Genomic DNA, 26,968 nt, shown 5'->3' with positions numbered 1-26,968 from the left:
CTGTCTGTGGACAAATGCCGGCTCCCTCGGCCTGAAATAAGATGAGAGCCACACCCCATAGTCACCTTTGACTGGACTTAACTTTTACCTTGCAAGACACATACACAACAGCCCCCAAAAAAATCAGTGGTAGCGGCAGAAACAGATTGCTAGGATAGGGGTAAGGAACCCTCTTTTAGATGTTGTTGAACTCCTAACTCCCATCAGTCCCAGTCGGAATGGCAAATGGGGTTATGGGAGTTGTAGGAGAGCAACACGGGGGCAGCCCCAGATTCCCAACCTGTGTGGCAGGCCAGTGCAGAGCTTGTCTGAGGCCTGGAACGTGAGTCTTGTTAGAATAAAGTTATAAACTCAAACAAAAATGCAGCTGGTCACTGGAGGGGCCCTTCAAGCCATCTTAGCCCTCCAAGGCCTGAGGCAAGTCTATTCAGCTGTCCCCACTTCTGCATGGAACTGCCTGTGTCAGGCAAAATTCCTGGTGGCTTCCACTGTTCTGAGGTGTTGTTGAAATATTTTAGTCTCCCTCAGAATTACTCAGGTGTTTTACCTGAGGAGGAACCTCAACATTTGCTTTGACTTGTGCTTTAGATAGAATTCCGTGGCAACTTGGTAGTGTGTCGAACCTCACGTGGTTTGTTCTGCTAATCTTACTCCCCAGAGAGGATCCATCTCGAATTTCACTTTAACTGAAATTCAACGGTGACTCTGATTTCCTGTTATCAATATTCACATTGCTAAAAATGATAAAATAAATTAAAAGATGAGGTCGCATCTTGACCTCAAAATATTGCGTAGAGTTGGGTTTCTTTATAATGCTTTAATACCCATCCTGGCAATCGTTATCATCGTAATCGCTAAAAGGCTTATTATGATAAATGTCAAGCATTAACTTTCGGCTTTCTAGCTCCATGCTCCTTGACCAGCTGTCGTCTTCCGTACTTTCAGAATTGCTCTTTGTGTCCTCTCTGGATTGGCTGGATTCCCCTTCTATAGAACGACTGTTCTCCTCTCCTTTGGATTCACTGCTTTCTGTTGATCTGCTCTGCTGGCCTTGCCATTCTTCGGACCGGAGAGCATTCGAATCGCTGTCTTCACTGCTGGCGCTGTCTTGGGAATCTTTGCTGCTCTCAGACGACGCACTTTGAGACAACCTGCTGTCACCCTGGCTGGATTCCTCTGTGTCCTGAGATGATTCTTCACTCTCTTCTGTAGATGTGCTCTTCTCACCTGATCTGCTGTGTTGTCTCTTAAACTCCCTGGATTCACTGCCCCTCGGTGGCACTTTTCCTACTTCTTCAGTAGAGGCACTCTCCTGCTCTTTAGATCTGCTAACACTGGGTTCATCTGATCTGTCGCTTATCTCTACAGATTTTTTCAAAGTCTTCTCATAGGAGTCCCTGCTGTCTTCAGTGGATTCACTCTTTACGTCTTCTGCTGATGCAGTGTCATCACCCTCTCTAGATTGACTGTTCCCATCCTCTCTAGACTGACTAGCCCTGAGTTCTCTGGACTGGCTATCTGCATCTTCCCTGGAGTGGCTGTGCGCATCTTCCCTTGAGTGGCTGGGTGCATCTTCCCTAGATTGACTATGCACATCTTCCCTGGACTGGCTGTGCCTGACTTCCCTGGAGCGGCTGTGCACATCTTCCCTGGAGCGGCTGTGTGCATCTTCCCTGGATCGGCTATGCACATCTTCCCTGGATCGGCTGTGCGCATCTTCCCTGGAGTGACTGTGCGCATCTTCCCTGGATTGACTGTGCGCATCTTCCCTGGAGTGACTGTGCGCACCTTCCCTGGAGTGACTGTGCGCACCTTCCCTGGATTGACTGTGCGCATCTTCCCTGGATTGACTGTGCGCATCTTCCCTGGAGTGACTGTGCGCACCTTCCCTGGATCGGCTGTGCGCATCTTCCCTGGACCGGCTGTCAAAGGTCTCTTTGGACTGACTGCGGCTGTGCCCCCTAGATGAAGGCTTTACAGCCTCTCTGGAATGACTGGTTGCATGCTCTCTGGATCTACTGGGACCATTTTCTGTTGATTGACTAATATCTTCTACAGACTGGCTTTCTTCTTTGGAATCAGCATCCTCCTCCTGCAGGGACTTTTCCTTTTCAGGGCTGTGATCTTCATCTGAATCAGCATCAACATAATGGTATACTTTCCTGGCAAACTGTTCCACTGATTTGCTGTGATGTTTGGGTTTTCTGTGCCCACTTTCTCTGCTGCTTTCCTGGCTGCTTTCTTTTGAATGAACATCTCCATGAAGCATGTGAGAATCACTATCATGGCTCTCAAAGATGTTTGGGTCATCTCCTTGCATTCCTTTGTCATCAAAATCATACCTCTCCTCTTGGCTGCTGCTGTAACTATCACTTCCTTGGTTTTTGCTGTAATCAGTAATGTGGTTATTCTCTTTTTCAAGGTCTCTGCTCTCGCTACTGCTGCTACTGCTGCTACTACTGCCATCGTGGCGTTGGCCAATAGCATTGTCACCATCTTGCTCCCCATTGGTCACCCAAGTTTGCTGATCATTTCCTTTGTTTGGAGTTACCCCATGAGTGCCTTCCTCATTATGTCCATCATCACCACTGGCACCCTCATCATTGGTCAGATCACTTCCTCCTTTCCCCATGAATGTATACAAGACTTGATCAGGGGAATAAAGCATGCCATCATTTTCAACATCAAACTGTTCTTTGGATTTTCTGATATCGCTGTTGTCTTCGTGAACCTCATTTTGATCCTCCTATAAAAGACGACAAATGGGAAGGTGAACAAAACTTTATTATTGCACATTGTTTTTAGAGTTTCATAGGCCAAGTGGCACTCTTGCCTCTACCCCAACAAGCACCTGTTTTGCCAAAAGCTAGGTGGTTCTTTTACAATGAGATTCAGAAGCAAGACATCTGAAGGCAGCCCTGTTTAGGGAAGCTTTTAATGTTTAATAGATTATTGTATTTTAATATTCTGTAACATTCATGTTACTGAATCTGACTGAATTGAGGTGACTAAACCTCACCTGGAGTACTGTGTCCAGTTCTGGGCACCACAGTTCATGAAGGACACTGACAAACTGGAACGTGTCCAGAGGAGGGCAACCAAAATGGTCAAAGGCCTGGAAACAATGCCTTATGAGGAACGGCTAAGGGAGCTGGGCATGTTTAGCCTGGAGAAGAGGAGGTTAAGGGGTGATATGATAGCCATGTTCAAATATATAAAAGGATGTCACATAGAGGAGGGAGAAAGGTTGTTTTCTGCTGCTCCAGAGAAGCGGACACGGAGCAATGGATCCAAACTACAAGAAAGAAGATTCCACCTAAACATTAGGAAGAACTTCCTGACAGTAAGAGCTGTTCGACAGTGGAATTTGCTGCCAAGGAGTGTGGTGGAGTCTCCTTCTTTGGAGGTCTTTAAGCAGAGGCTTGACAACCATATGTCAGGAGTGCTCTGATGGTGTTTCCTGCTTGGCAGGGGGTTGGACTCGATGGCCCTTGTGGTCTCTTCCAACTCTATGATTCTATGATTCTATGAAATTTTCAGCTGCTTATGATGGGGAAATAATTCTGGCTACTTCAATTCAAAGGTTTATACGGTAACCTTTTAAATACCTACCAGAGATGTTCCGTCAACAGACTGATCATTAGAACTGTCCCCATGGTCATAGTAGTCCTTGTCATCTGCCCATTTCCTCTGAACTGTCTGGTGGTGGACTCTGAAATAATTGCCGTCATCATTGTCCCGAGTGATCCATTCATGGTCATCTTCTGAAGAGCTCTCTAGGCTTCCACTGGAAACTTTTCTGATGAAGTTCTTGCCTTCACTGCTCTCATGGCTAGTGCTCACACGTTCACTGACATCTTTCCTTCCATTTTCCATGCTTGTGCTTGGCCTGCTCTCTGTATCTTCATCACTAACATCTGTGGAATCAGCTACCTCATTCAAGCTTCCTTCAATTGCTGTAGCCTGTACAGAAGATGGACATTAAGGAATGCCTGGTTGCAGTTTTGTTGTTGCTTCTGTTCTTATGCATTCGTTATATTATAGTAAATGTCAAAAATAGTGTGGCTCCTATCACATGGTAGTATACCAGCCACCCCTAATGCTCCAGCTGTTTCATCCTACAACTCACATCATCCTGATCATTGACCATGGTGGCTAGGCTAATGAAAGTTGAAGACCAACAACATTTGGAGGGGCACATGTGCACAGGTCTATTTCTAACAAATTTTGTTTGTTTGTGTGACCTACTCCTTTGCTGGGCTGGCCCTATCATTAGGTAAAGCGGGGCAACTCCTGGGATTTTCTGCCTCAGGTACCAGAATAACTTGGATGTCCTTGGGTACTATGCACCTTGACTTTGGGAGGAACCACCATTTGCTGATCTGCCTCAGGCAGCAGAATGTATTGAGCCTTTGCCTCAGAAGACCTAAGTGGAAGCTGCTCCCTAGCAAAGGAAGACTTGCTTTTATCGATGGCTGAGTTCCAGCTTGCCTCAGTGGTCATCAGTGGGCTGTGTGACATAACAAAAGGCAACTCTTGGGAAAACTAAGGAGGAGGGCAAGAAATGCTGCCTAAATAATTCTAGTGCAGCAGATGGCCAGGTGATTTCATCCACAGCACAACTCAAAATCTGAGGGAATTGGTTTTTTGGTTGGTTGTGTTGCACTCAATGTAACTTGATGATCTCAAGTGGTCCTGGGGAGAGTTCTTTCCTCTTTCTGACTTCTAAAATAATTTTGTAGCAGAATTCATCAATTGATGAAAGAGAAAGCACAATGGCCTGCTTACCCAATGTTCCTCAGAGCTCCTGTGATGTGCACCTAGGTGTCTGGATACCTGGATATATTAAAAGAAGAAAAACATGAATGAATGAATGAATGAATGAATGAATGAACGAATGCTGTAGCTGTTAGAGAAATTATTCAGAAGAAAGTCAGCACAAAGGACACAAGCCAGTTGAAGTTACATGTTTTTATATCCTACTGATTTCAGCGGGTGAGCTGAGGACATACTTAAAACCAAACACGTTTAAAATGTCAGGGTTGCAATGCATTTTTTAAAAAAATACTTACAGGATGAGCACAGGATAGAGCCCACAGGGAGATAAACAAGAGTGCCGTCCTCTTCGTATTCATTTTAGTTTCTGTAACAACATCAAAAGCAGTGTGTAAAAATAGAGAATGAGCAGCAACTGTGTTGGCAATTTTTAGGTCAGAGATGGTAAAGAGTCCCTCATCACTGCTCCTTTTCACCATGCTGGTGCCAGAGTACACACCTGGGTGGTTTATGCAGAAAGACCTAGACCAGGCTTCGTAAGGCTAGTCATTTCTTTTTGCAGGGCAGAATGGCCCACTGCATGTTGCTAGCAAGTGGATTCAGCCCACATGCGGCCAGCTGCCAATTTCATGCCAGCTTAGAGCAACAAATAAGTGTTGCTTGCTAACACTATGTATGATGTGCAACGATAGTAGAAAACCAAATTTGCATGTACATTTTATTTTTCCAAGCAATTATTACTTCATGTGTTTTGAGCTCACAGGCTGCACCAGGGCCAGCCCACTCATGAGGCAAAATGAGGCGACCACCTCAGGTGGCAGGATCCACAGGGCCAGCATATCCTGATGTAGATCTTTATCCCCCCCCCCCCCCCGGTTTTTGATGTAGATCTTCACTCACCCCTTCTTCTCTGGTAGTGGTAGGGAAGGGGGCATTGTTTTGCAGTTGGCCTCAGGTGCCAAAATGTATTGGGCTGGCTGTGGTTTGCACTTTAAAGCACACCACATGGACAAACAAAACCGTGTTTTGAAAGAGAGGGCGTGCCTGGAACTTTGTTTGCAAAATGTGTCCTCCTGCACATAATCTAGCGGCTGTGCACAGAATGTTGACTGCCTTTCTGAGAAGTATATTTTATTGTAAACAGCTTTGGGGGTTTTGCAATGAAGCAGCATACAAATTCTGCTGAATAAATAAAACATATAGAGCCATCATTGCTTTGTGTCCCACCGTGCTTTCATAACACTTCAAAAGGTAGCCCTGAAAAGGCTGAGAGGGAAACAGAGAATCGGGACCCAACACCTGCATTTTGGTATGACTCATAGGTGACTCACTACACCCCGCCCCTAAAAATTATGGAAATAGTCTTTAAAGGATTGTTTAATAAATAAATTCCTAACTACGTGAAAGAAACAATGGTCTATCTCACACATCCACATAAGAACTAGTGTGCTGTAATGGTTAGAGTATTGGACTCGGACCTGGGATACCAGGATTCACATTTGCTCACTGGGTGGCATTGGGCCAGTCATTGCCTCTAAGCCTGACCTACCTCACAGGCTGGTGGGGACTGATTTCTTTTTAAAAAACAAATTTTAACTGGTTTTTAAACCGATAAAAGAACCATTTAACACCATTAAACACTTGTCCAGCAGTGCCTCTAATGAAGTTTGCCCTATCCATTGACTTTAGACGTAAACTTACACATTCAATCTTCAAACATATTACTTAACGTAACTTCTCCACTGAGAATATTGAGCGGCTGGCATAACAAGATCCTGATTTGGGTCCTTAACGTAGTTAAAGAAAGGGGTTCCACGTCTCTTGGAAGGTGTCCCTATTTGTTATGCCTTTAATTGCCCCCCCCCCCCCCCGTGTTTGGTAAGGCACTCAGACATTGCTGGATCCCAGGTATTATTTTCCCATATGTTCCGGGGTATTTCAGTCTGGTTCTTTTGCTGCTGAGCTATTGCTAATTGTGCTATGGTCAGTAGGAAGGATGCTAGTTCTCTGTGATGTGGTGTGGAGCCCAAGTCTATGTCCAAAGATAAGAGTAGCTAAGGCAAGGTGTTTTGGGGATTAATTGCAGAGAGGGAGAACCATGTCTGAGTGACTTGTAGAAAAGGAAGTACAGTGGTACCTCGGGTTAAGTACTTAATTCGTTCCGGAGGTCCGTTCTTAACCTGAAACTGTTCTTAACCTGAAGCATCACTTTAGCTAATGGGGCCTCCTGCTGCGGCCGCGCCGCCGGAGCACAATTTCTGTTCTCATCCTGAAGCAAAGTTCTTAACCTGAAGCACTATTTCTGGGTTAGCGGAGTCTGTAACCTGAAGCGTATGTAACCTGAGGTACCACTGTACATAAAAGCAATAAATAAATAATGTGCCTTCTTTATTTTTAAGTACTAAGCTTCCCCCCGCCAAAAGAAACGGACAAGAATGATCCTAAGTCACTTGCAACATGAGTTAGTAAATTTCATGATTGAGTTGTATGAAATAAAGGGAACAAACGCAATTAGGAAAGTAAACCAACCCCCCCCCTTTCCAGGTCATTCCTTTTTACACAGCCACACACAATACCTTTGTACAGTTAGCTATAGATGCTACCTCCAAGACAACAACATTGGGGAAATGATTGCAGCAGCTCCAGATAAGCAGTCACCTGCACACAGTATTCTCAAAACACACTGGGACTAATGATCCGTGGATGGTGGTCTATTAGGAGAAGGGGCAATTCCCCACTTTTTTTTATGAGTTGGGGGTGACTGTTGATTATTGGCTCTGGTTCCACCCACAGTTGGTCTCCCTGCCTTTTGCCTTACTGGTCCTGATGGGCACCAGACACTACTGTTAGCGATAAGTGTACATGCACCCTTGCATTGTGGTTTGGAGCTGGCCCTTTCCTTCTTGGTCCATGTGTAGCATATCGATCTCCTATCACAGATTCATCAGCATCACTACAGCTGGAACTTTTGCATCGCCTGATAAACATGGAAGCACAATCCTTTGGAATGACGACACCATGTCTTTAGCTGCGATTCATCAAATGATTAGATAAGAAGTGGTGAGATGTCAAGAGATGAACATAAATGCATAAAAATCTGACCTAAGCCAGTGGGGCCACACATATTTCAACAATAAATAATGTAAACCAGATACTTATTATTAGCAAACATGGCATTAATATTACAGAATTACAGAATAGTAGCATTGGAAGAAACCCAAGGGTTATCTAGTCCAACCCACTGAAATGCAGGAATCCTGCTCATAGCTGACCCTGGGCAGGCTTGAACCACCAACCTTCTGGTTAACAGCAAGACACACAGAACTTGTATTTTGGAAGCAAAATTTGTAAGCAAGATTCTCCCAATTTATTGTTTTGTCTCCACATGCATCCAAATTTACATTTTATAAAACACTCATTTCCATTGTTCAATGAGTATCAAAATGATTTAAAGACCCTTTTTGCATAAATCTCATAAACATCAGATAATGAGAACAGGGACTTAGCATTCTCCTTCTTCATCATTCATTAACGCTTCTTCATTAATCTCCCACATCTTTAAGACTTCTCATTAATACAGTTCCAGCAGGTGCCCCCTGTGCTAGCTTTAACTCTTAACAGCATCGGAACAAGGAAAATAATTTAAGATTTTACCTTTGTGTCTGTCTCAGTGAGGTTGCTCCAGGGTTTCCTTTTTCAAAATTGCTCCACCAAAGCACATCAGTTTGGGATCCAATTCTTGAACACCAGTTTTTGACATCTTCTATGACGGTGCACGAATTTAAACTCTGCTTCAGCTACAAAAGGACCAATCAGCAGCCTTGAGGAAGAGAGTGATGTCATAAGGTGTCATCAGGCATCCAGGCCGCCCCCGCTTCCCTTCTGCCTCCAAATGGACGTTTTCCCTAAAAATAAGCTGTGGTTCTCAAAATGACTAGACCAGTTTGCATTTAATGAGGGATCTTGCTAAGGGTTCATTTGGATTTCTAAATTTATGCCACTTCTCATGCCTGCAGGTTTATGAGTGTAAACAATTGCAGTGTCACCCACATTTATACCCAGAGTGCTGTCATCCCCAGTCGGACTCGCTTCCTGCTAATATATGTATTATACCAGTAGACAGTTTGTACCGAAGTGCTTCCGAGAACCGTCTTTAGCATAAAAAGATCTGTGGGCTACCATATCTTCTCGCCTTACAGCCACCATGTGGGAGGATGCTTAGAACAGCTGCAACACTGAAATGAAACTGCTGAATTTGCCCTTTGCAGCTGTGATACAACCAATTGGCATGCTATAGATGGCAAGGGGAAGCAGTTTGCACCCAGCTAGGAGTTTCTTTAGCATGTCTGCTGTGACAGCTTAGGCAGTGGAAGAGGCAAGCTGTTTTTCAGATTCAGCTTAAAATTTCAAACTGAAAAGTGGGTTGCCTCTTCAGTGTGTGGTAGACACAGTGCTGGATTAAACCCTGTGGAGGACCCTAGGCAGTCAAAATTGGGGGGGGGGTGAGGCCTCACAAGAGCAACAACAAGCAATATTTATGCTTCTACTCAGCTACTTGCGAATATTCTACTAGGATCCGGAGTTGGCAGGAACTTGCGACACGCTAACTGACAGAAAGCTTTATGAGGTTTCTGGTTCATGCACTCTAGTGGGATAACATTGAACTAAGAAAGCTTGATTGTAATTTTCTTTCAAGATCAAATCAATATTATTTTGATGCGTTGTCATGGGCCCCCTACCAGAATAGGTAGCTTTCTTTAGTCCTTTTCTTAATATTTAGGCTATGTTACTATATGCCTGATCATTTTGCTTGCCCTTTTCTCTACTTTTCCCAAGTCTACTGTATCCTTTTAGAGGTGAAGCAACCAGAACTGTACACAGTATTCCAAATGCTGTATCCTCCAGGTCAGTGGTTCGAATCCCCAAGACAGAGTGAGATCCCATTGCTCTGTCCCGGCTTCTGCCAACCTAGCAGTTTGAAAGCACACCAGTGCCAGTAGATAAATAGGTACCTGTGGCGGGAAGGTAAAGGGCGTTTCCATGCTCTCTGGTTTCTGTCATGGTGTCCAGTTGTGTTACATATTATTATTATTATTATTATTATTATTATTATTATTATTCGGTCACACCATAGATGTGTATAGTGGCATTATATAGAGCAGTGGTTCTCAACCTGTGGGTCCCCAGATGTTGTTGGACTACAACTCCCATCATCCCTGAGCTCTGGCCTTGCTAGCTAGGGGTTCAACAACATCTGGGGACCCACAGGTTGAGAAAGGCTGATATAGAGGCAGTTTTCTTTGCGTGTTCTGCTGTGAATTGATCCTCCCAAATTAATGGGCTGATCCGAGTGTAAGTTTCCACCGGATCACAGATTAACATGCAAATAGGCCGGAATGGACTTGGACATGAAAACATGTGAAAGCAACACAGACCAGAAATAATACTGTCTATCCCTATGAAGAGGTGCTGGGGAAACATACACCAATGACTGCGCCCAGCTTGGACCTAAATAAAACCTTGCCACATCCTGTTAGTGAGACATGAGGGACTGGAGGCAGAGAAAGCTTACCCAAGCAGAAGAAAATCCGTGACGGCAACTACAGCTTCCCCACTTCCTCACACTCAGCTCAGCCATTTCCTCGTGACACCCACAAGGAATGTTAGGAATAGCTGCCAGGAAGGGCTTCTCCAAGCTTGCTTGAGAAACCAAGCTTTATATAAATTGCTAAGAAGAAGTGCTTAAGAACACAAAAACATCACAAACTTGTCTCTGGCATAAAGGGGGCATATAGATTGCTTCCAAGTGGGACTTCCACCTGAGGCTCTGGGAGTGACTCCTCTGGGTGGTAGGCACGGCCAAATCCATCCATTTTTATTGTTCCAGACTTAAATGTAGACCTCCACAATTCCACGTCACTTTGCAATTATCATTTGAAAGCCCTCGTAAAAATCCGTCGGGATCCGGGTGCAAATTTCTCCCTTACACAGGTTTGTATGCAATGTTGCCTACGATACACATTTTGCAAAGCAATTTCCCTGAGTATAAAATATTTTGCATGTCATTTTCACTCATTAGGTAAAGGTAAAGGGACCCCTGACCATTAGGTTCAGTCGTGACCGACTCTGGGGTTGCAGCAGGAATGAAGGGGGTTTTCTTTGGAAAGCACTGCTGGTGTGCTTGCTTCTGCAGGTCCACAATACCTGCTCAACCTGTCCATTTGTATATATAGTGGTACCTCGGGTTAAGTACTTAATTCGTTCCGGAGGTCTGTTCTTAACCTGAAACTGTTCTTAACCTGAAGCACCCCTTTAGCTAATGGGACCTTCTGCTGCTGCCGCGCCGCTGGAGCACGATTTCTGTTCTCATCCTGAAGCAAAGTTCTTAACCCGAGGTACTATTTCTGGGTTAGCGGAGTCTGTAACCTGAAGTGTATGTAACTTGAAGCATATGTAACCTGAGGTACCTCTGTAAATCTACTCTATCTTTCAAAGGGAAGCAGAGCTATCCCTCCTGACCAGGGCTCAGGAAAAGAGGAAAGTGAAACAATATATTTTTGACATACTTTGGAAAGTTCAGGAAATGTAAAAAATTCCCCTAGCCACCGACACACCAGTAGTGGTAGGTTCAGCTACTTACATACAAACCGCTAAATAACTCTGAACCAGCTTACCCTGGGGGGCGGGGTGAATCTTCCTACAGTCAGCATATGAAACCTGTTTAATTTTGCCATTGCCTGATGATTATTGGCCTGTGGTAGCATGGAAGCGGGCTTTTTCATTGGTGGTGCCTGTGTTGTGGAATGCCTTCTCTGCTGAAATATTAGAGGTCCTATCAACACTGGCATTCCACCGGCTCTTTAGGAAGCATTCCCTTGAGTTGAACTTGTGATTTTATTATTTTAACTGATTTTTAAATGTATATTAATGTTATTGGATTGATTTCCTGTTTGTGAACACGTTAAAAGCCAGTTGGGCATGTAAGTGGCCTATAAGTTAAATATCAATAACTCTTGTTGTTCTTGTTCAGTTGTGGTGCTCACTGAAATGTGGCTGTACAAGGCTGCAAATTGAAAATACATTTCCTGCGACCAAATGATGTTTATATCAAGTAGTATATTTACTCATGAACAATTGTAAATAGGAACTCAACCACTGGATTCAAGGCAAAACACGATTGCCTCCTGCACAGTCTTAAATTGATGTGGCTCAATAGCATCCCTTTCTCTGATTTCCTTTTGAAACAGAGAGTAAAAGCTGGGTGGGCCATTCCCAAGAAAAATACATGAAACAACATGAAAAATAATAATTTATTTTACAGTTTACACACAGGGCACATTTATAATCTTCTAAGAACCATGATATTGAACAAGTAAACCAAGAAAAACGGGCCAGGTGGTGTTTACCAGGAATTCTATTTGCAATGTTTCATTCACACATGCAAGTCAGGATGCTGCAGCCAAGTAATGAATAACACTTATAAGAACCAACCCTGGAGGTCTTTGATGAATGAACATGTGTATCAGAACCTGGGCTTTTATTTATATTGCATCTGTTTACCAACAATTGAATACCCATTGTGCAAAGGCATATATTTTATTGCAAACAAAACCGCAACACTCAAAAATGTATAAACACAGCATTTTTGATCCCCTGCGACTATAAGGACTAGGGCAGCTTTCCTGCTAATGCGTCCCCAATTCAACCTTGACCCTGATCCTAATCACACTTATACAGAGATCTTGTGGTGGTAACTTCCTGACAAATGTGTTTTGGCCTGTTGGCTTGGCTTCTGTGTCGTCCAGTCTTCCTCTGCCATCATGAGCGCTCCCATTGCCGTAATTTGATCCTTCCTCAACCTTGCGTTAATAATCACTGGTTAGGTCGTTGCTCTGACTGCCTTCACTTATGGATTCACTATCAGTGTCTCCACCTTCTGACTGAGCATCACTGTCACTCTCCTCGCTTGCTACAGATTCATCGTCACTTGCCATTTCCGCTGTATCTGAGGCACCGTCACTGGCAGCACCATTTTCCGCACTCAGAGGTGCACTCTCACTATCGCCGTCAGGTTGGTTTGCCGAATCGCTCTCACTTTCACTGCCCGTTAACTCACCACCGTCCTCGCTATCAGTGTCTGACTGGCTGCCATTTTCACTGCTCCCTGCTTGACTGCTACTTTCGCTGGTGTCCGATGGACCACTGCTGTCACTCTCACTACTGCTCTCGGATGTGGAGTCACTCTCACTGCTGCTATCAGATTCGCTGTCGTCCTCACTGCTGCTTTCACTCTCACTGCTGCTATCAGATTCGCTTTCACTGCTACTGCTCTCACTGCTGCTGCTGCTGCTGCTGCTCTCACTGCTGCTGCTGCTGCTGCTGCTGGACTTCTCACTCTCACTGCTACTCTCACTGCTGGATTTCTCACTCTCACTGCTACTCTCACTGCTGGAATTCTCGCTCTCACTGCTACTCTCACTGCTGGAATTCTCACTCTCACTGCTGGAATTCTCACTCTCACTGCTGGATTTCTCACTCTCACTGCTACTCTCACTCTCACTGCTACTCTCACTGCTGGAATTCTCGCTCTCACTGCTACTCTCACTGCTGGATTTCTCACTCTCACTGCTGGAATTCTCACTCTCACTGCTGGATTTCTCACTCTCACTGCTACTCTCACTCTCACTGCTACTCTCACTGCTGGACTTCTCACTCTCACTGCTACTCTCACTCCCACTGCTGCTGTCGCCCCCACTGCTGCTCTCAGACTCACTCTCACTGCTGCTTTCGTCAGCCTTGCCATCACTTTCGCTGCTACTGTCAGGCCCACTCTCGCTGCTGCTCTCAGACTCACTTTCTCCATTGCTTTCCGACTCGCTCCCACTGCTGCTATCAGATTGACCTTGGCTGCTGTCTGGATGGCTGTCACTGTCGCTGCTGTCTGACTGATCGCCACCCTCGCTGCTCTCCGGTTGACTGTCTTCGCTGTTGCTCTCGGCCTGCTCGCTGCTCTCGTTCTCACTGGCACTTTCTTCCTCTTCTCCGTGAGACTCGTCTTCTGAGTCCTCCCCATCGCTTGCCTCACTTGACGCTTCTTGCTGGCTGCCTTCAGACTCGGGGCTTTCGTCGGGCTCGTCCCCTTGCATGAGTTCAGAACTCAAACTATAAACGCTATTGCTCTCGGCTTCGCTGGTGTCCTCGTGATCACTGGCATCCTCTAAGTGACCTTCACTGGCGTCCTGAGAGCTGCTTGCATTGGGAAGCCCATCCATGGCCTCTCTGTTGTCAGGGGTCCCTTCCCTGCCAGTATCATTCACATTGCTGCCATCTGCGTGGTTCACAACTGATCCGTTACTGCTACCGCCAGCGCCCTGGAGACCAAAAGGAAAGGAGGATGCAAGCAAATCCCAAATGAAATCATTCAGTTAGCAATTCCAAGAATGGATTTTAAACTGCAGGCAGATGGGGGGCCCTGGTGTAGATTGAAGGGGCTTGAACCCTTTGCCCCCCACTGGAGCCCAACTCCAGACTGGGCCCATGCACTTGCTGTTTGCAATTGAGGGAGGGAAGCTCTCATTAGAGTACAGTGGTACCTCGGGTTACATACCCTTCAGGTTACATACGCTTCAGGTTACAGACTCCGCTAACCCAGAAATAGTACCTTGGGTTAAGAACTTTGCTTCAGGATGAGAACAGAAATCGTGCTCTGGCAGTGCGGCTGCAGCAGGAGGCCCCATTAGCTAAAGTGGTGCTTCAGGTTAAGAACAGTTTCAGGTTAAGAACGAACCTCCGGAACGAATTAAGTACTTAACCCAAGGTACCACTGTAAATGGGAGCTTTTGCTGCAGTGCAGGTAGCGTGATCTGGATCAGGACCCACAACCGAAGGCAAAGTGGCTTAAAGCCCCACAACAACCCTTCCAGATGGGAAGGGAGATGTGCCTTCATTTTTTGTTTTGTTTTGGTTTTGTAGTGAACAATTGTCCACTAGGAGAATGGCATCTGAGAAGAGGGTTGTGCTAAAATGGTATAAAGTGGCAATTCCAAGCAGAGAAGCAGCAGCTGGGAGGCAGTGCTAAACTCTTCCCCCCGGCTACAACTTTTGGTTCCTGCAACCCCTCCCTCAAGCTGCTCTACTGCTCTACTTATTTCTAGTCTCAGAGTGCAGAAATGAGAGGGGTGGCAGGGGCAAAGGCAGGGCTTGGCAGAATAGTTCAGCAGCCTCCTCCCACCTGCTCCTTCTCTACTTGACATTGCCCCATCATGGGTCCCAACTCACCGTAGCAACACCCTCTGAGTCTAGAGTGTTATTCTGTTCCTTTTTGAGGCACAGCTCCACAGTTCCGTTGGTTGCAGCATCTCCACCAACATCTCTGTCATTGTCGCAAGTCTGATTGCTATGCTTCCCTCTCTCATTTCGCCCCAGAGTTGTCATGTCTTCGTCACGTCCATCCCCCCAGCCATCGCTAGAACCTTCTTCACTTGGGTCTCCGCCATTACCACTGCCAGCTTCATTAACGTCCGCCCAGTGAATGCTTTCTCCATGGACCATATTTATCATAGATGCCCTTGTTATGTTTCCTTCAGGTGCAGCATTTGCATATCCACCTCCACCTGCACCATTTAGGCCTTGGATGTTGTTACTCTGGTCTCCTGGGGTGCCGCCATATCCTTCTGCAACCATGTTGCCAATGTGGTTTTCCTTTCCATTTTGAGTGACTGTCGAAAGGTCTGTTCGGATGGTATAATCAACATTCCCATCTCCAGTCCCACGACTGGAATCACTTGAGTTTCCACCTTCCAAGTTACCCCTAAGGATTCCCTCTCCAGTAACATCCCTCTCTCTACTTCCATTTGTTGTGGCATGACTAGGGTTGCTCTCAGGTCTTCTGCCAACATTTCCAAGAGCATTCACTAAATCATCAGCTCCATTGATTATATCTCTTTGTGTGGCAGATTCGATTCTTTCACATTCTTCATGGCCAACATCTCCTCTGTTGATGCAGCCAGTGGTATTTCCACTGGTATTTCCATTGTTTCCACTTTCATAAATTCCCTCGTCATTCTCTGCACCATCATGTTTGCTGGTATGGCCCACGTTTGATACATCCTGTGGAGAGAAACATAATCAGGAAGCAGGAACTGAGCAGAAATGAAAAGGGAATATAGGAACCTGTCTTTCACTGAGTCAAGTCATAGGTCCTCCTAGCTCAATGTTGTCTCCACTGGCAGAAATGTTAGAAACTGAGATATGAAAGCTAGGTGCTAAAGGGCACCTAAAACCTAGGTTATGGGCGCAACAGCGGAATATCTAGGCACACTTTTTTATAACAAGAATACAAAGCTAAAAGTGAATGAACTGCAGCTAAAATCTTACATTCATTTTTCACATGGTCTAGTCCTCACCAGAAGACTGCAAAATACAAAGCCATGCTTCCCTTGCCTGCCTCCCTAATATTCTTAAGAGGGTCTCTTCTCCAGTCTTCAGAGAGTGGCTGGAAGTGGGGAGCCAGAAAAAGGTCTTCCTTTCCTTCCACTCTGCAGACAAGCCCTGGATTCTTCTTAGGCACCCTTTCCTTCATATAAATATATCTTTCTGGCACCAGAATCAACACATATTTAGGGCCTATATAACTGATGACAGAGACACCCACCTTGAGTGTCCAGTTCACAAACCTTACTGTATTTTTCTGCGTATAAGACGACCCCTAGATCTATTGAAGTCTAGTGGGGAGGAATTTCTCCTCCCACACTCTCATTACCAGTAGTGGCAGTTTTAATGTGAAATCTTAGGCGCAGTACTGCACCCAGATCTCAGAAACTGTTCTTGTTTATGAAATTCCCTGTCGCAAAACGCGCCAAGAACAATATGTTAGTTTCTGTTTGCCACTGAGCAGCTGCTTAGAGTCACAAGGCTCTGTTTACATTCCAGAGACAGTCCAGGCTATTGGAAGTCTCACGGGAGAAGGGAGACAGATGTGACGTACTGGTTTCTCTGTTCCTTTGCTCCTTTGTTTCAGTTGCTCTCTGCTCTCACAGAGAGAGGGTGTATTTTTGTCTGCGTAGTAAGAAATAAAGCATAGCGATGTAGCCATAAATCTCATCACTTCTGCTGCTTTGAAACTCTGCTGAATGGGGGAACGTGCCTTGGAGCCTTATCAGAGGCTCAGGTCATTAATTATTCGTTGGAGGGCGATTCCGAAGGACTCGGCCGGAAGGTGAGCTTTATCAGCTTGGCCGAGTGGAGATTCCGACACAATAGGAGTTTCAAACGGTGACTGGCAGTGGCCCTCTAGGGTTTCACTGGACATTGCTAATCCTACCTCGAGATGCCAGGGGTTGAACCAGAGACCTTCTGCTTACAAAACAGCTGTCCTACCACAGAGTTGCAGCCCTTGCTCAAAGAAAAGTGGGAAGACTCCAAGTAAGAACCACGCAATACTCAGCTGAAGGCTGGCTTTGTGTTACTGAGACTATGTGGGAAAGAATTGACATTGCACCATGCGGTGGCAGTCATAATGTGGTCCGTGGCCGTCATGTGACAGGAGGGCTTGAGCCTGCAGAGGGCCCAGAGAGATGTCAAACAGTTCCTGGAGGCAATGGGGGTGAGGGGGAAGGGAAACGTATCCTAAAAGGCTTTCCTGGATAAAATCGCTTTCAACGAGAGAGAGCTTGTTAGAGTTGCCAAGGGAGAAAATTCCATATTGAAGGTGCCACGGTGGAAAGGGTCTCAGAAACGAATCTGATGCAAAAGGAGACTGGAACCTAAGGCGGTGATCTTAAATCAATGCAAATAAATAAATAGGTCTCTTTAGGGGGCGTTTCCTCTACATGCCACTTCAGGGAGCCTTCTCTACCTGTGTAGGTCCCTCATGTGGTTTAGAATCCTGATGTGATGGCCTGGGAATCCGATTCAGAGGCTGAACCGGAGGAATCCCAGCCTGCACAGGAGTCCCCGCCTCCAGGGCCGGCTGAGCTGGGGCAGGGCCTTGATTCTGAAGCGCCTGCACCTGTGCCGGATCCTCAGGAGCAGGCACCAGGTGAATCCACTCTGGCTCCGGAGGTGGTTGAGGACTCAGTGCCTACAGGTGAGTCTCTCCCTAGGTCCAGTAACCCTTCAGCCTCTCCTGAACTGCAGAGGCCCAGGGCAGAGAGGCGAAGGGAACTGGTTTCTCCCAGGAGGAGTGCTCGCCTTAAGGCCAGGAGAGGCGGGTCTCCTGGGGGCCGGGACCACCCCTGGCCTCAGAGAAGATAAAGGCCAGTCAGCCCGGTCCCAGGTTGTGGGAGGAACGTCGCTGAAGAGCTGTTTCAGCCAGCATCCAGTCCTGTTCCCCCAGAGTTCCTGTCCTTGCCTGGCTTCTCGCTGTGGACCCCGCTTCGCCCGTGGAGGACTGTCTGCCGACCCTCAACTCAGGTTCTGGACCTCACCCCACGGTAACCTCCCCCCTGGACCAGCACACCTGATCATCCAAGGGTCTAAATTGTGGGGATCTGCCACGAGCAGGGAAGCCTCCCCACGACAGAAAGTTCAGCCCCCAATACATGGAGGGGCAATGCAGCTTTCAACAGTGATGCTCTGAGGGGGCGTGGCTATAAAGAGCTAGCACATGGGTAGGCAAACTAAGGCCCAGGGGCCGCCTTCTAAATCCAGCCCATGGACGGTCCAGGAATCAGCTTTTTTTACATGAGTAGAATGTGTGCTTTTATTTAAAATGCATCTCTGGGTTATTTGTGGGGCATAGGAATTCGTTCATTTTCCCCCTCAAAATAATATAGTCCGGCCCCCCACAAGGTCTGAGGGACAGTGGACCGGCCCCCTGCTGAAAAAGTTTGCTGACCCCCTGGGCTAGCATGTGTTTAAATGCTTTTCAGAGCAGAGTGCTAAGCAGTTTTCAAATTGCAGAATGGCCAGAGGTGATCTAACCCTCTTAGCTATCGTTTTCAGAAAGCTACAAAGGAAGAATTGGTTGTCTAAATTTGGAGAAGATGGGTTTTGTGGTCTTCTGTCCATAATCCAATTGCTCTTTCAATTCCTTTTTTTAAAAAAAACAACAACACCAAAACCTGTCTATCTGTCACATTCTATTACCCATTCCTATAACTTTTCAAACATATATGTCAATGCATTTTCAAAAAAACCTTTTCTAACACATTTTTTTTTTGTATTCTGCTAGACGTCACTCCCCGGTGACCAGAAATAAAAGGAGTTGACACGTTTTGCTTGACTGCTGTTGATTTTGCTTAGCCTTAATTGACGGCGACAATGGCAGGTGGGTGGGCTGTTTTCAAGGCTTCAGGCCACATGCTGGCAACCTGTGACAAGAGCTAAAACGGGAGCTTAATTTGGCACAGACAGGAAAACCGCTGTTCTTTAAATATTAGTTTTTCAGGAAGTGCCAAGTTAGGCCTGGGCGGAATGTCAGATTTCAAAGGAGTGCAGGATCAAAACGACACGGTTGGGTGTAAAGATAGCATCACCTGATCGTCTTGTTTATTCCACTGAGAAATAGCTGCCATTATTAGGCTGCATACGCAGTATAACATTTAAAGCACTGTTATAACACTTGGACAATCATGGTTTCCCTCTTTCTAGGGAACCCTTCCCAGTTTTGCCTCTGGCACTGCCAAACACTGGTATGTAAGAAGGAATTGTGGCCCTCAGACTTAGAATAATCCAAATGTTCACTGCTCCATCTTAATCCGCAACAAGCCAGCCAGAGTATTGTGGGACAAGAGTAGGGTCGCATCCTCACCAGGCATTTAAAGCACTATCATATTGCTTAAACAGTCATGGCTTCACCCCAAGGAATTCTGGGAGATGCAGTTTGTTAAGGGTGCTGAGAGTTGTTAGAGGATACCTGTTCCCTCTACAATGTTCAGAGTAACCCAGGACCAGCCCAATACATTTTGCCACCTGAGGCAAATCACAAAATGGTGCCTTACTTCCCTCTCCCCACCTTCAGTGCATAAGTGAAGATCTACGTCAGGAACAAGGGAGGAATAAAGATCTACATCAGGATCAGCTGCTCGTGTGGATTCTGCCGCCAGAGGCGGTTGCCTCACCTTGCCTCATGGGTGGGCCAGCCCTGGAGTAATTCTCTGCCCAGGCTATACCTTATGTGCTGTGTTGCATTTGGAATGAGAGAGTTGGGCTCCCCAGTAGAAGGGGCCAATATGGTTAAGCCCTTACTAGGAGCAGTGTATTCAAATACATGTCAAAGGAAATCTGAAATCTGATTCAACTTTGCAGAATCAAATCACATAGCCAAGAAATTTTGCAAAGATGAACTCACCTGATTTCCCCCGGTGCTCCTATTGTTGTCCCTTGGCTCACTCTGCGAGAGCTTTTAAATCAGAAAACAAAGTTGAAAAGGCAATCGAAGCTCACTTTTGAAAATTAACCAACAGAGAATATCAAGAGTGATTTTTATTTTTATTTTTGTCTGACGTGTAGTGGGAATTTATGTAACGACACAGAAAATTCTGCAAAACGGGAGCAGGGAAAGATTTAAACTAAAGAGGCTATGGAAAAAGGACCGATTTAATTTGAGAATTTCCCACCAAAAATAATTTGCATTTGTAATTTGAGTCAATTCTCTCCTTAACAAATTTAAAAATAGTCCAGTAGCACCTTAGAGACCAACTAAGTTTGTACTGGGTATAAGCTTTCGTGTGCAGGCACACTTCTTCAGATACAGTGGTGCCTCGCAAGACAAAAAACTGGCTAGACGAAAGAGTTTTCCGTTTTTTGAGGTGCTTCGCAAGACGAAGCAACTTTGTTTTCTTTTTTGTAAAACCATTAAAACCCAGGGTGCATTGCTTGAAGAGGTGCAGTTGCGACTTGACTTCGAGGAGCAACTGATAGCACGCGGTTTGGTAGCCTTTTTTCAGGTTTTTGAGGACTTTGGTGAATTTTGAAGCTTTTCCAAAACTTCTTTTGCATCCATTTGGTAAGTTAAACTTTTAAAACTTTTTTGGGGGTTTTTGGATTTTGGGTTGGGGTGTTTGGAATTCAAGGACTTGGTGTTGGGAGGGGGGTTGCAAGAATCTGGGAGCTTGTGGGGTTTTTTTTTGAATTTTTATGATTTTCTGTGACCATTGGGCCATGTTGTTGTTTTTAAAAAAAATTCTGGGTTTGAATTTCTGTGTGGTGGGTGGCTGGGGGAACAGTTGCGGAGGGGTTTGCAAGAATCTGGGAGCTTGTGGGGTTTTTTTTTGAATTTTTATGATTTTCTGTGACCATTGGGCCATGTTGTTGTTTTTAAAAAAACTGTACACGAAAGCTTATACAATGGTAGCTCTGGTTACGAACGCTTCGGGTAACGAACTCCACTAACCCGGAAGTAGCTGCTCCTGGTTGCAAACTTTGCCCCAGGATGCGAACAGAAATTGTGCACCGGAGGCCACGCACACAGATGGGAGACCCCATTAGCAAAAGCACGCCTCAGGATAAGAACGGTTTCAGCTTAAGAACGGACCTCCGGAACGAATTAAGGTCGTAACCAGAGGTATCACCGTACCCAGTACAAACTTAGCTGGTCTCTATGGTGCTACTGGACTATTTTTTAATTTTTTATTTCGACTGCGTCAGACCAACACGCCTACCTACCTCTCCTTAACACATGTTTCATAAGGACTGCTGCTGCTGCTCAGCAGAAAGGGCTTCCTCTTTCAAATTGTTTTTAAAGTGTTTTAATATCCTTTGAAATTTTTTTTTTAGTGTTTCAACGGTTTTTCACTGGCTGTCAGGGCACTTGGTGGGATGTGCCTGGGAGGAGAGCCGTGGGGGAGAGCAGGGGGAGGCCCAATTACAGTGGCTCTGGGTATGGGGAGGTATGTCTTGAGAGGAGGGGCAGTTAGGGACACGTGGCCCAGGCAGTTAGTGACTGTGCCAGCCTCTCCTCTGTCCTAGGGAATTGGGGTTGTCATATCAGCAAACCCTCAAGTCTGCGACTGCCTCTGTTAAATGCCAGGCTGGTGGCTTTTTGCACATGCTTTGTGAGCCCTACTGCAGCGTGAGAAAGTTTCTAGGCCACAGCGTGCCTTGCATGTGCAGAGTTCTGGCTTGTTGTCACGTTAATGACACAGCTGCTCAGACCCCACGCTGGAATCTTCCATGCATGTTTCTCAAGCAATTCCATGCACTGTTCACCTGTCTTCAAGTACAATGTGCCCTGTGAGTTCTTCTACCCAACAGCCGTTGCTTTCACGTAAGAATATATTCCTTTCCATCTCTGCATGCGCCCATTTGACGGCTAATTCGTGCCCGTGGAGATGTCTGACATATACGCAAGCCATTAAGAAGAACTTACTGGGGCTGCCCAGGCTATGGCAACAATGCAAAGAAACACAATTGTTCTCTTCATCTTCATCGGCAGGCACAGCCTGACCTTACAAATGGGGCTGCAAATAAACAGATCATTCAGTGAATTATAAATCCAAGCACACATTGCTACATGTACCATGGCGTATGCACTGTTTAGTGTATTGTTCAGGTGTAATTTAATTATCTCCAATTTTCTCTCTCTCTCTCTTTCTATCTTTCTTTCTTTCTTTCTTTCTTTCTTTCTTTCTTTCTTTCTTTCTAGGATGTAGTAGTGTCAACATCAAACGAGGACCTGGAGACCAGAGCTCAAATCCTCAATAACCAAGAAGCTCACTGAGGAGTTGCCCACATTGCCATTAAATATGGATTTGGAGCTTATACATTGCTTCCTCCAAAGAATCCCGGTAACTGTCGTTTACCTCTCATAAAGCTATAATTCCCAGCACCCTTAACAAACTACAGTTCCCTGGATTCTTTGGGTGAAGTGATGGTCTTTAATGTGCTTTGCAAGTGCTTCAAATGTAAGGTCTGTATGCAACCAGTGAGGAGGACGAGGAGAAGAATAAACTCTCCCGCTTGCATTGTTGGTATATTAGCTCCACCGCTGCTCCAAAGAAGACTAGTATGATTTCCTGCATTGCACTTACAAAGCTTTGTGGCACGGGCTAGCCTTTTCTAAGCAATTATAATTCAAGAAACTTCCTCTGTTGTAATTCAAGACTCTCATATGCAAGAAAACATCAATGCAAAAACTGTTTTCTACTTTTCCTTTTAACATGCACATGGACTGGAGAAGATGAAAGATCTGGAATATTTCCCTAAGATATGTGTAGGGGGGGGGAGAATATTAATATATATTAGGAATTTTACATTCAAACTGCAATCTATTTCTTGCAACCCCTTTGGAAACCCAGGGCTTTTTTCCCCCAGCCAGAACTTGCCAGAACTCAGTTCCAACATGAGGACACCACTGGCATTCTAAGAGAACAAGTCAGGCATTCGTGGTGAGTTATCTTTTTCCTAGAAAGATAACACTGAGTAGACCAGCTGAATAAGAAAATGATCCCTGCTCCCTCCTAAGTCACCTCACACTTCCTCCCATCTGGGTGATTCTGAGTGATGTTTCATTTTATAGTTTGATTCAGATTAGGCAAGAGTGTGCAAAGCCTTATGCTACAATGAATCTGTTAAGCCCAAACACACCTCAAGGCTTTTTAAATAGCAAAACTAACCAGCTGACACAATGAGTTCTTACCTTGACCTCCAAGACAGACACTGTCTTCCAGACCTCGAATCCACCTCACCGACTCTGGACGAAGCTTTGCCCCTCACCTTTGAACCTGCCTGAAATTTAAAGTCCGATTGGGGAGGATACTAACCAATCATTGCTCTCGGGGCGCTGCAAGATGGAACTTTGGTGGTGAAGTACATATTAACCACCCACGTTTCCTTAACAGGACAGGCTTTCAGGGGCCCGAAAATCAACTTGGTTCCAGTGTGACTAGACTGCTTTCCCTCCACTTAATTAAAAAGTTCACATCAAGCCAGTATAGCCTCTCTTAAATATATAGAATCAGCCGCCTGCAGACACGGTGACCCAGACATTTCTTTTCCCATTGTGGTCATTTTACTTTATAATCTCCCAACTTTCCCCGGTGAATAGCTTTAATCGACGAAAAACACACTTTGCTTGGGATGGGCATTAATTACTCTTAACAGCCGTGAGAAAACATTGATTGCTCCATTGGTGGGTCATCATGACATCCTCAGTTTTTCCTTTATGGTTTTAAAAGTCAGAAAAGTGCAGAAGCAATTGCCGTTCAATTGGTTACCCGGCAAATCTGCTTGCGAAGGGAAGTGGATCCCTGTGGCCCTGCATGGTATCTCCAGACCAGCCTTCCACAAACTTCATCCGCCCCTGGCAGTGTCTGATAAGCCAGGAATGATGGGAGTTGTAGTCCAAAACCTCAGAATTTCACTCTCTGACATTCTGGAGAACGACTGCCAGTCAATGTGAGCTGGATAAACCAATGATCTGATGCTATTAAGATAGCTTCCTATGTTCCAAAATGGTGCCGCCTGGAAGTTGTTTTCCCAGTAGTGATGTATGGAAGTGAGAGCTGGACCATAAAGAAGGCTGATCGCTGAAGAATTGATGCTTTTGAATTATGGTGCTGGAGGAGACTCTTGAGAGTCCCATGGACTGCAAGAAGAACAAACCTATCCATTCTGAAGGAAATCAGCCCTGAGTGCTCACTGGAAGGACAGATCCTGAAGCTGAGGCTCCAAGACTCCCTGGAAAAGACCCTGATGTTGGGAAAGATGGAGGGCACAAGGAGAAGGAGACGACAGAGGACGAGATGGTTGGATAGTGTTCTTGAAGCTACCAGCATGAGTTTGACCAAACTGCAGGAGGCAGTGGAAGACAGGAGTGCCTGGCGTACTCTGGTCCATGGGGTCACGAAGAGTCGGACATGACTAAATAACTCAACAACAACAAGGAAGTTGTTCCATCTGTCCCATTCAGAATGGGCAACAGTCAGAGAAGATGGGGGTTGTAGTCCAACAACATTCAAAGCTCACCACATTGCTTACCACTCCCCTATAACCTGCTGTTTGTGCAGTCTTGACAAAAATGTCACCATAACAAATGGAAGCAGCAGGGGACCGCAACAGACGGGGAAATGAAGTTGAGGCCTAGAATGCAAGTAAACATAGGAGCTCTTAGAGGGCAGGGAACAGTCCTATAGAATGCCTTAAAGCTTTCTCATAGAAGGAAGTCGATATCCTTTGGGGCTTGTTTCCTGTAATTATGCCTCCAATTTGTCTAAATATATGAGTTCTGCATGTAGCAGGGTCAGGAAGCAGCACCACATACCGCTTCAAAGCTCGGGAAAGTGCTATTCTCAATGTCAACAACCTTCTCAGGCGATAGCTTAGCTTGTGTTTTGAATGAGACAGTCTGACTTAAGGTTCTATTCAATGCTTTCTTTTTTTTTCTGCATAATTTTTATTGTTTTTTAAATCATAACAAACAAGAAAGTAAAACAATTTACGCCTTGTTATCACAGATTTCTTTCTATAAGACTTCCTTCAGCTTCCCCTGAAATCATCCATACGCTAATTTAACAAATTCACACAAATCCTAGCTTATATTGACATTATTTTTGAGGCATCTAATCATAGCCTGCATTTTTATTGAGGCTTGATCAGGGCCTGTATTTTAAAATGAGCTTAAAGATCTTCAAATGTTTCATGCCAGGCAGAAGAGCAGCTGCCTAAGAACCTTGGCAATGTTTTTCCTCCTAGACAAGGGGGCCCCCTGATTTATAGCAGAAAACAATTCTCAAAGTCGTAAAAAGGGAATTACAGGCTGACAGCCAAGGTTACACTGACCCTACATATTACAGAAGATAAAAAATCAGAGAAAAACATAATTAAGAGTGGGTAAATAGTAAAATAAAACCATGTGCCTCCCATTAAACTTGAGCCATATTTTCCTAAGGTTCAAAGGTCAAGAGCAATGGAAAAGCATCTAGCTGGCCGAAAGGAAGAGAGTATTTTGGGAAGTCTTTTTCTAAAGTTGTTTCTTTCTTAAACTGAGATCCTTTTAAGATTTCTTTTCCTTTTAAAAGGTTATTTATGTTATGTATTAAATATATTGGCTTAAATGTAATTATGCAAAGGAATTAGAAGCTAAGAAATGTTAAATCCTTATGCTAGATTCTTATTTCATATAGTTGGAAGAGATCACAGGGGCCATCAGCCACCAGCCCAGCCCCCCCTGCCAAGCAGGAAACATCATTAGAGCACATATGGTTGTCAGGCCTTTGTTTAAAAGACCTTCAAGAGAAGGAGATCTTTCAATGATGATGTGAATTCAAGATCCTTGACATCTGTTTAAGATAAAAATTTGAGATTAAACCATTTGTTTTGGAGGGCAATAGGGCGAGGTGAGCTGGTAATTAAGGTTCCTTGTTGAGACACATGTAAGATATATTACTACTTATTTGTCATTTATAGATAGAAGAATATATATCTTTTTGTTTCCCATAAAAGGGCATGAGGAAATGGATGTATCTTTTGTGATTGGATCTAGCAAACAGCCAATAGGAATTTCAACCAGGCTGATTGGACAGAGGCAGCCACAGGAGGAGCAAGGGGGCTGGATTAAGGAAATATAAGTGCTGGCCAGAATGGCAGGAGGCCAGGCCAGAGCTTGGTAACCATATACCACTGTGCCTCATATTTATTTGTCTGACAAATAAATTATTATTTTAATTTCTCTATTGCTGCGTTGAATATTTCATTCCAGCTAAGCGTTAACCACAAGCAGGGTGCTACATTTTCTCTTTCCTTCTTTTTCTCTTTAGACAATGTTCCAACCTTTTCACAGAGCTTTTTTAAAAACCCAACTAGCGTTATCTGACCTTCACTTATATTTTCCAGGTATTCCACAAATTTCCCCCAGTCCTCAATGAACCTTTGGTCTTTTAAATATCTAATTTTCCCTGTCAATCTGTCCATCTCCGCGTATTCTAGTAGTTTTGCTCTCCATTCCTCAAGCGTCGGTATGTTCTGTTGTTTCCAATTTTGGGCCAATAGGACCCTTGCGGCCGTTGTTGCATATTGAAAGAATTTACTATCATTGTTCTTTATATCACTTCCTGCTAGGCCTAGCAGAAAAGCCTCCGGCTTTTTCCCAAAGTTATATCTTAATATACTTTTCATTTCATTATATACACTTTCCCAAAAGCCTTTGACCTTTCTGCAGTCCCACCACATGTGGAAGAAGGATCCCTCTTTTTCCCTGCATTTCCAGCATTTATTGCAAGTTTTATATATTTTTGCTAATTTTGCAGGTGTT

At 44.9% G+C, this 26,968-nt stretch overlaps 2 protein-coding genes across 2 annotated transcripts; both read right to left on the bottom strand.

Annotated features, from left to right (window-relative positions):
- Positions 1–441: 441 nt before the first annotated feature.
- LOC307224200 (uncharacterized protein) lies at positions 442–10,399 on the bottom strand. The gene is made up of 6 exons (XM_079990812.1): positions 10,349–10,399; positions 8,431–8,596; positions 5,073–5,143; positions 4,789–4,836; positions 3,613–3,963; positions 442–2,746 (listed from the first exon to the last, which is right to left on the bottom strand). The coding sequence occupies exons 3-6, from the start codon at positions 5,133–5,135 to the stop codon at positions 818–820; spliced, it is 2,391 nt and encodes a 796-aa protein (XP_079846938.1). The 5' UTR covers positions 5,136–5,143; positions 8,431–8,596; positions 10,349–10,399; the 3' UTR covers positions 442–817.
- A 1,714-nt stretch (positions 10,400–12,113) lies between these two features.
- LOC307224197 (uncharacterized protein) lies at positions 12,114–23,433 on the bottom strand. Its single transcript, XM_079990809.1, has 5 exons — positions 23,357–23,433; positions 22,088–22,178; positions 20,069–20,119; positions 15,055–15,885; positions 12,114–14,147 (listed from the first exon to the last, which is right to left on the bottom strand). The coding sequence occupies exons 2-5, from the start codon at positions 22,145–22,147 to the stop codon at positions 12,642–12,644; spliced, it is 2,448 nt and encodes an 815-aa protein (XP_079846935.1). The 5' UTR covers positions 22,148–22,178; positions 23,357–23,433; the 3' UTR covers positions 12,114–12,641.
- Positions 23,434–26,968: the final 3,535 nt, after the last annotated feature.

This window comes from Podarcis cretensis, assembly GCF_951804945.1.
Source record: "Podarcis cretensis genome assembly, chromosome: 9".
Lineage (NCBI taxonomy): Eukaryota > Metazoa > Chordata > Lepidosauria > Squamata > Lacertidae > Podarcis > Podarcis cretensis.
Note: the sequence above shows the minus strand (reverse complement) of the source record. Positions and strands in the feature narration are given on the sequence as shown.

Bases quoted from the DNA above. Each gene is read 5' to 3' on its own strand.
- LOC307224200 (XM_079990812.1), bottom strand. From the start codon at position 5,135: ATGAATACGAAGAGGACGGCACTCTTGTTTATCTCCCTGTGGGCTCTA. The intron at 4,837-5,072 runs GTAAGTATTTTT...TAATATATCCAG, and splicing joins CTCTATCCTGTGCTCATCCT to GTATCCAGACACCTAGGTGC. The intron at 3,964-4,788 runs GTAAGCAGGCCA...TCTTCTGTACAG, and splicing joins GGAGCTCTGAGGAACATTGG to GCTACAGCAATTGAAGGAAG.
- LOC307224197 (XM_079990809.1), bottom strand. From the start codon at position 22,147: ATGAAGATGAAGAGAACAATTGTGTTTCTTTGCATTGTTGCCATAGCC. The intron at 15,886-20,068 runs GTGAGTTCATCT...TTCTCTCCACAG, and splicing joins GGAGCACCGGGGGAAATCAG to GATGTATCAAACGTGGGCCA. The intron at 14,148-15,054 runs GTGAGTTGGGAC...TTTGGTCTCCAG, and splicing joins ACTCAGAGGGTGTTGCTACG to GGCGCTGGCGGTAGCAGTAA.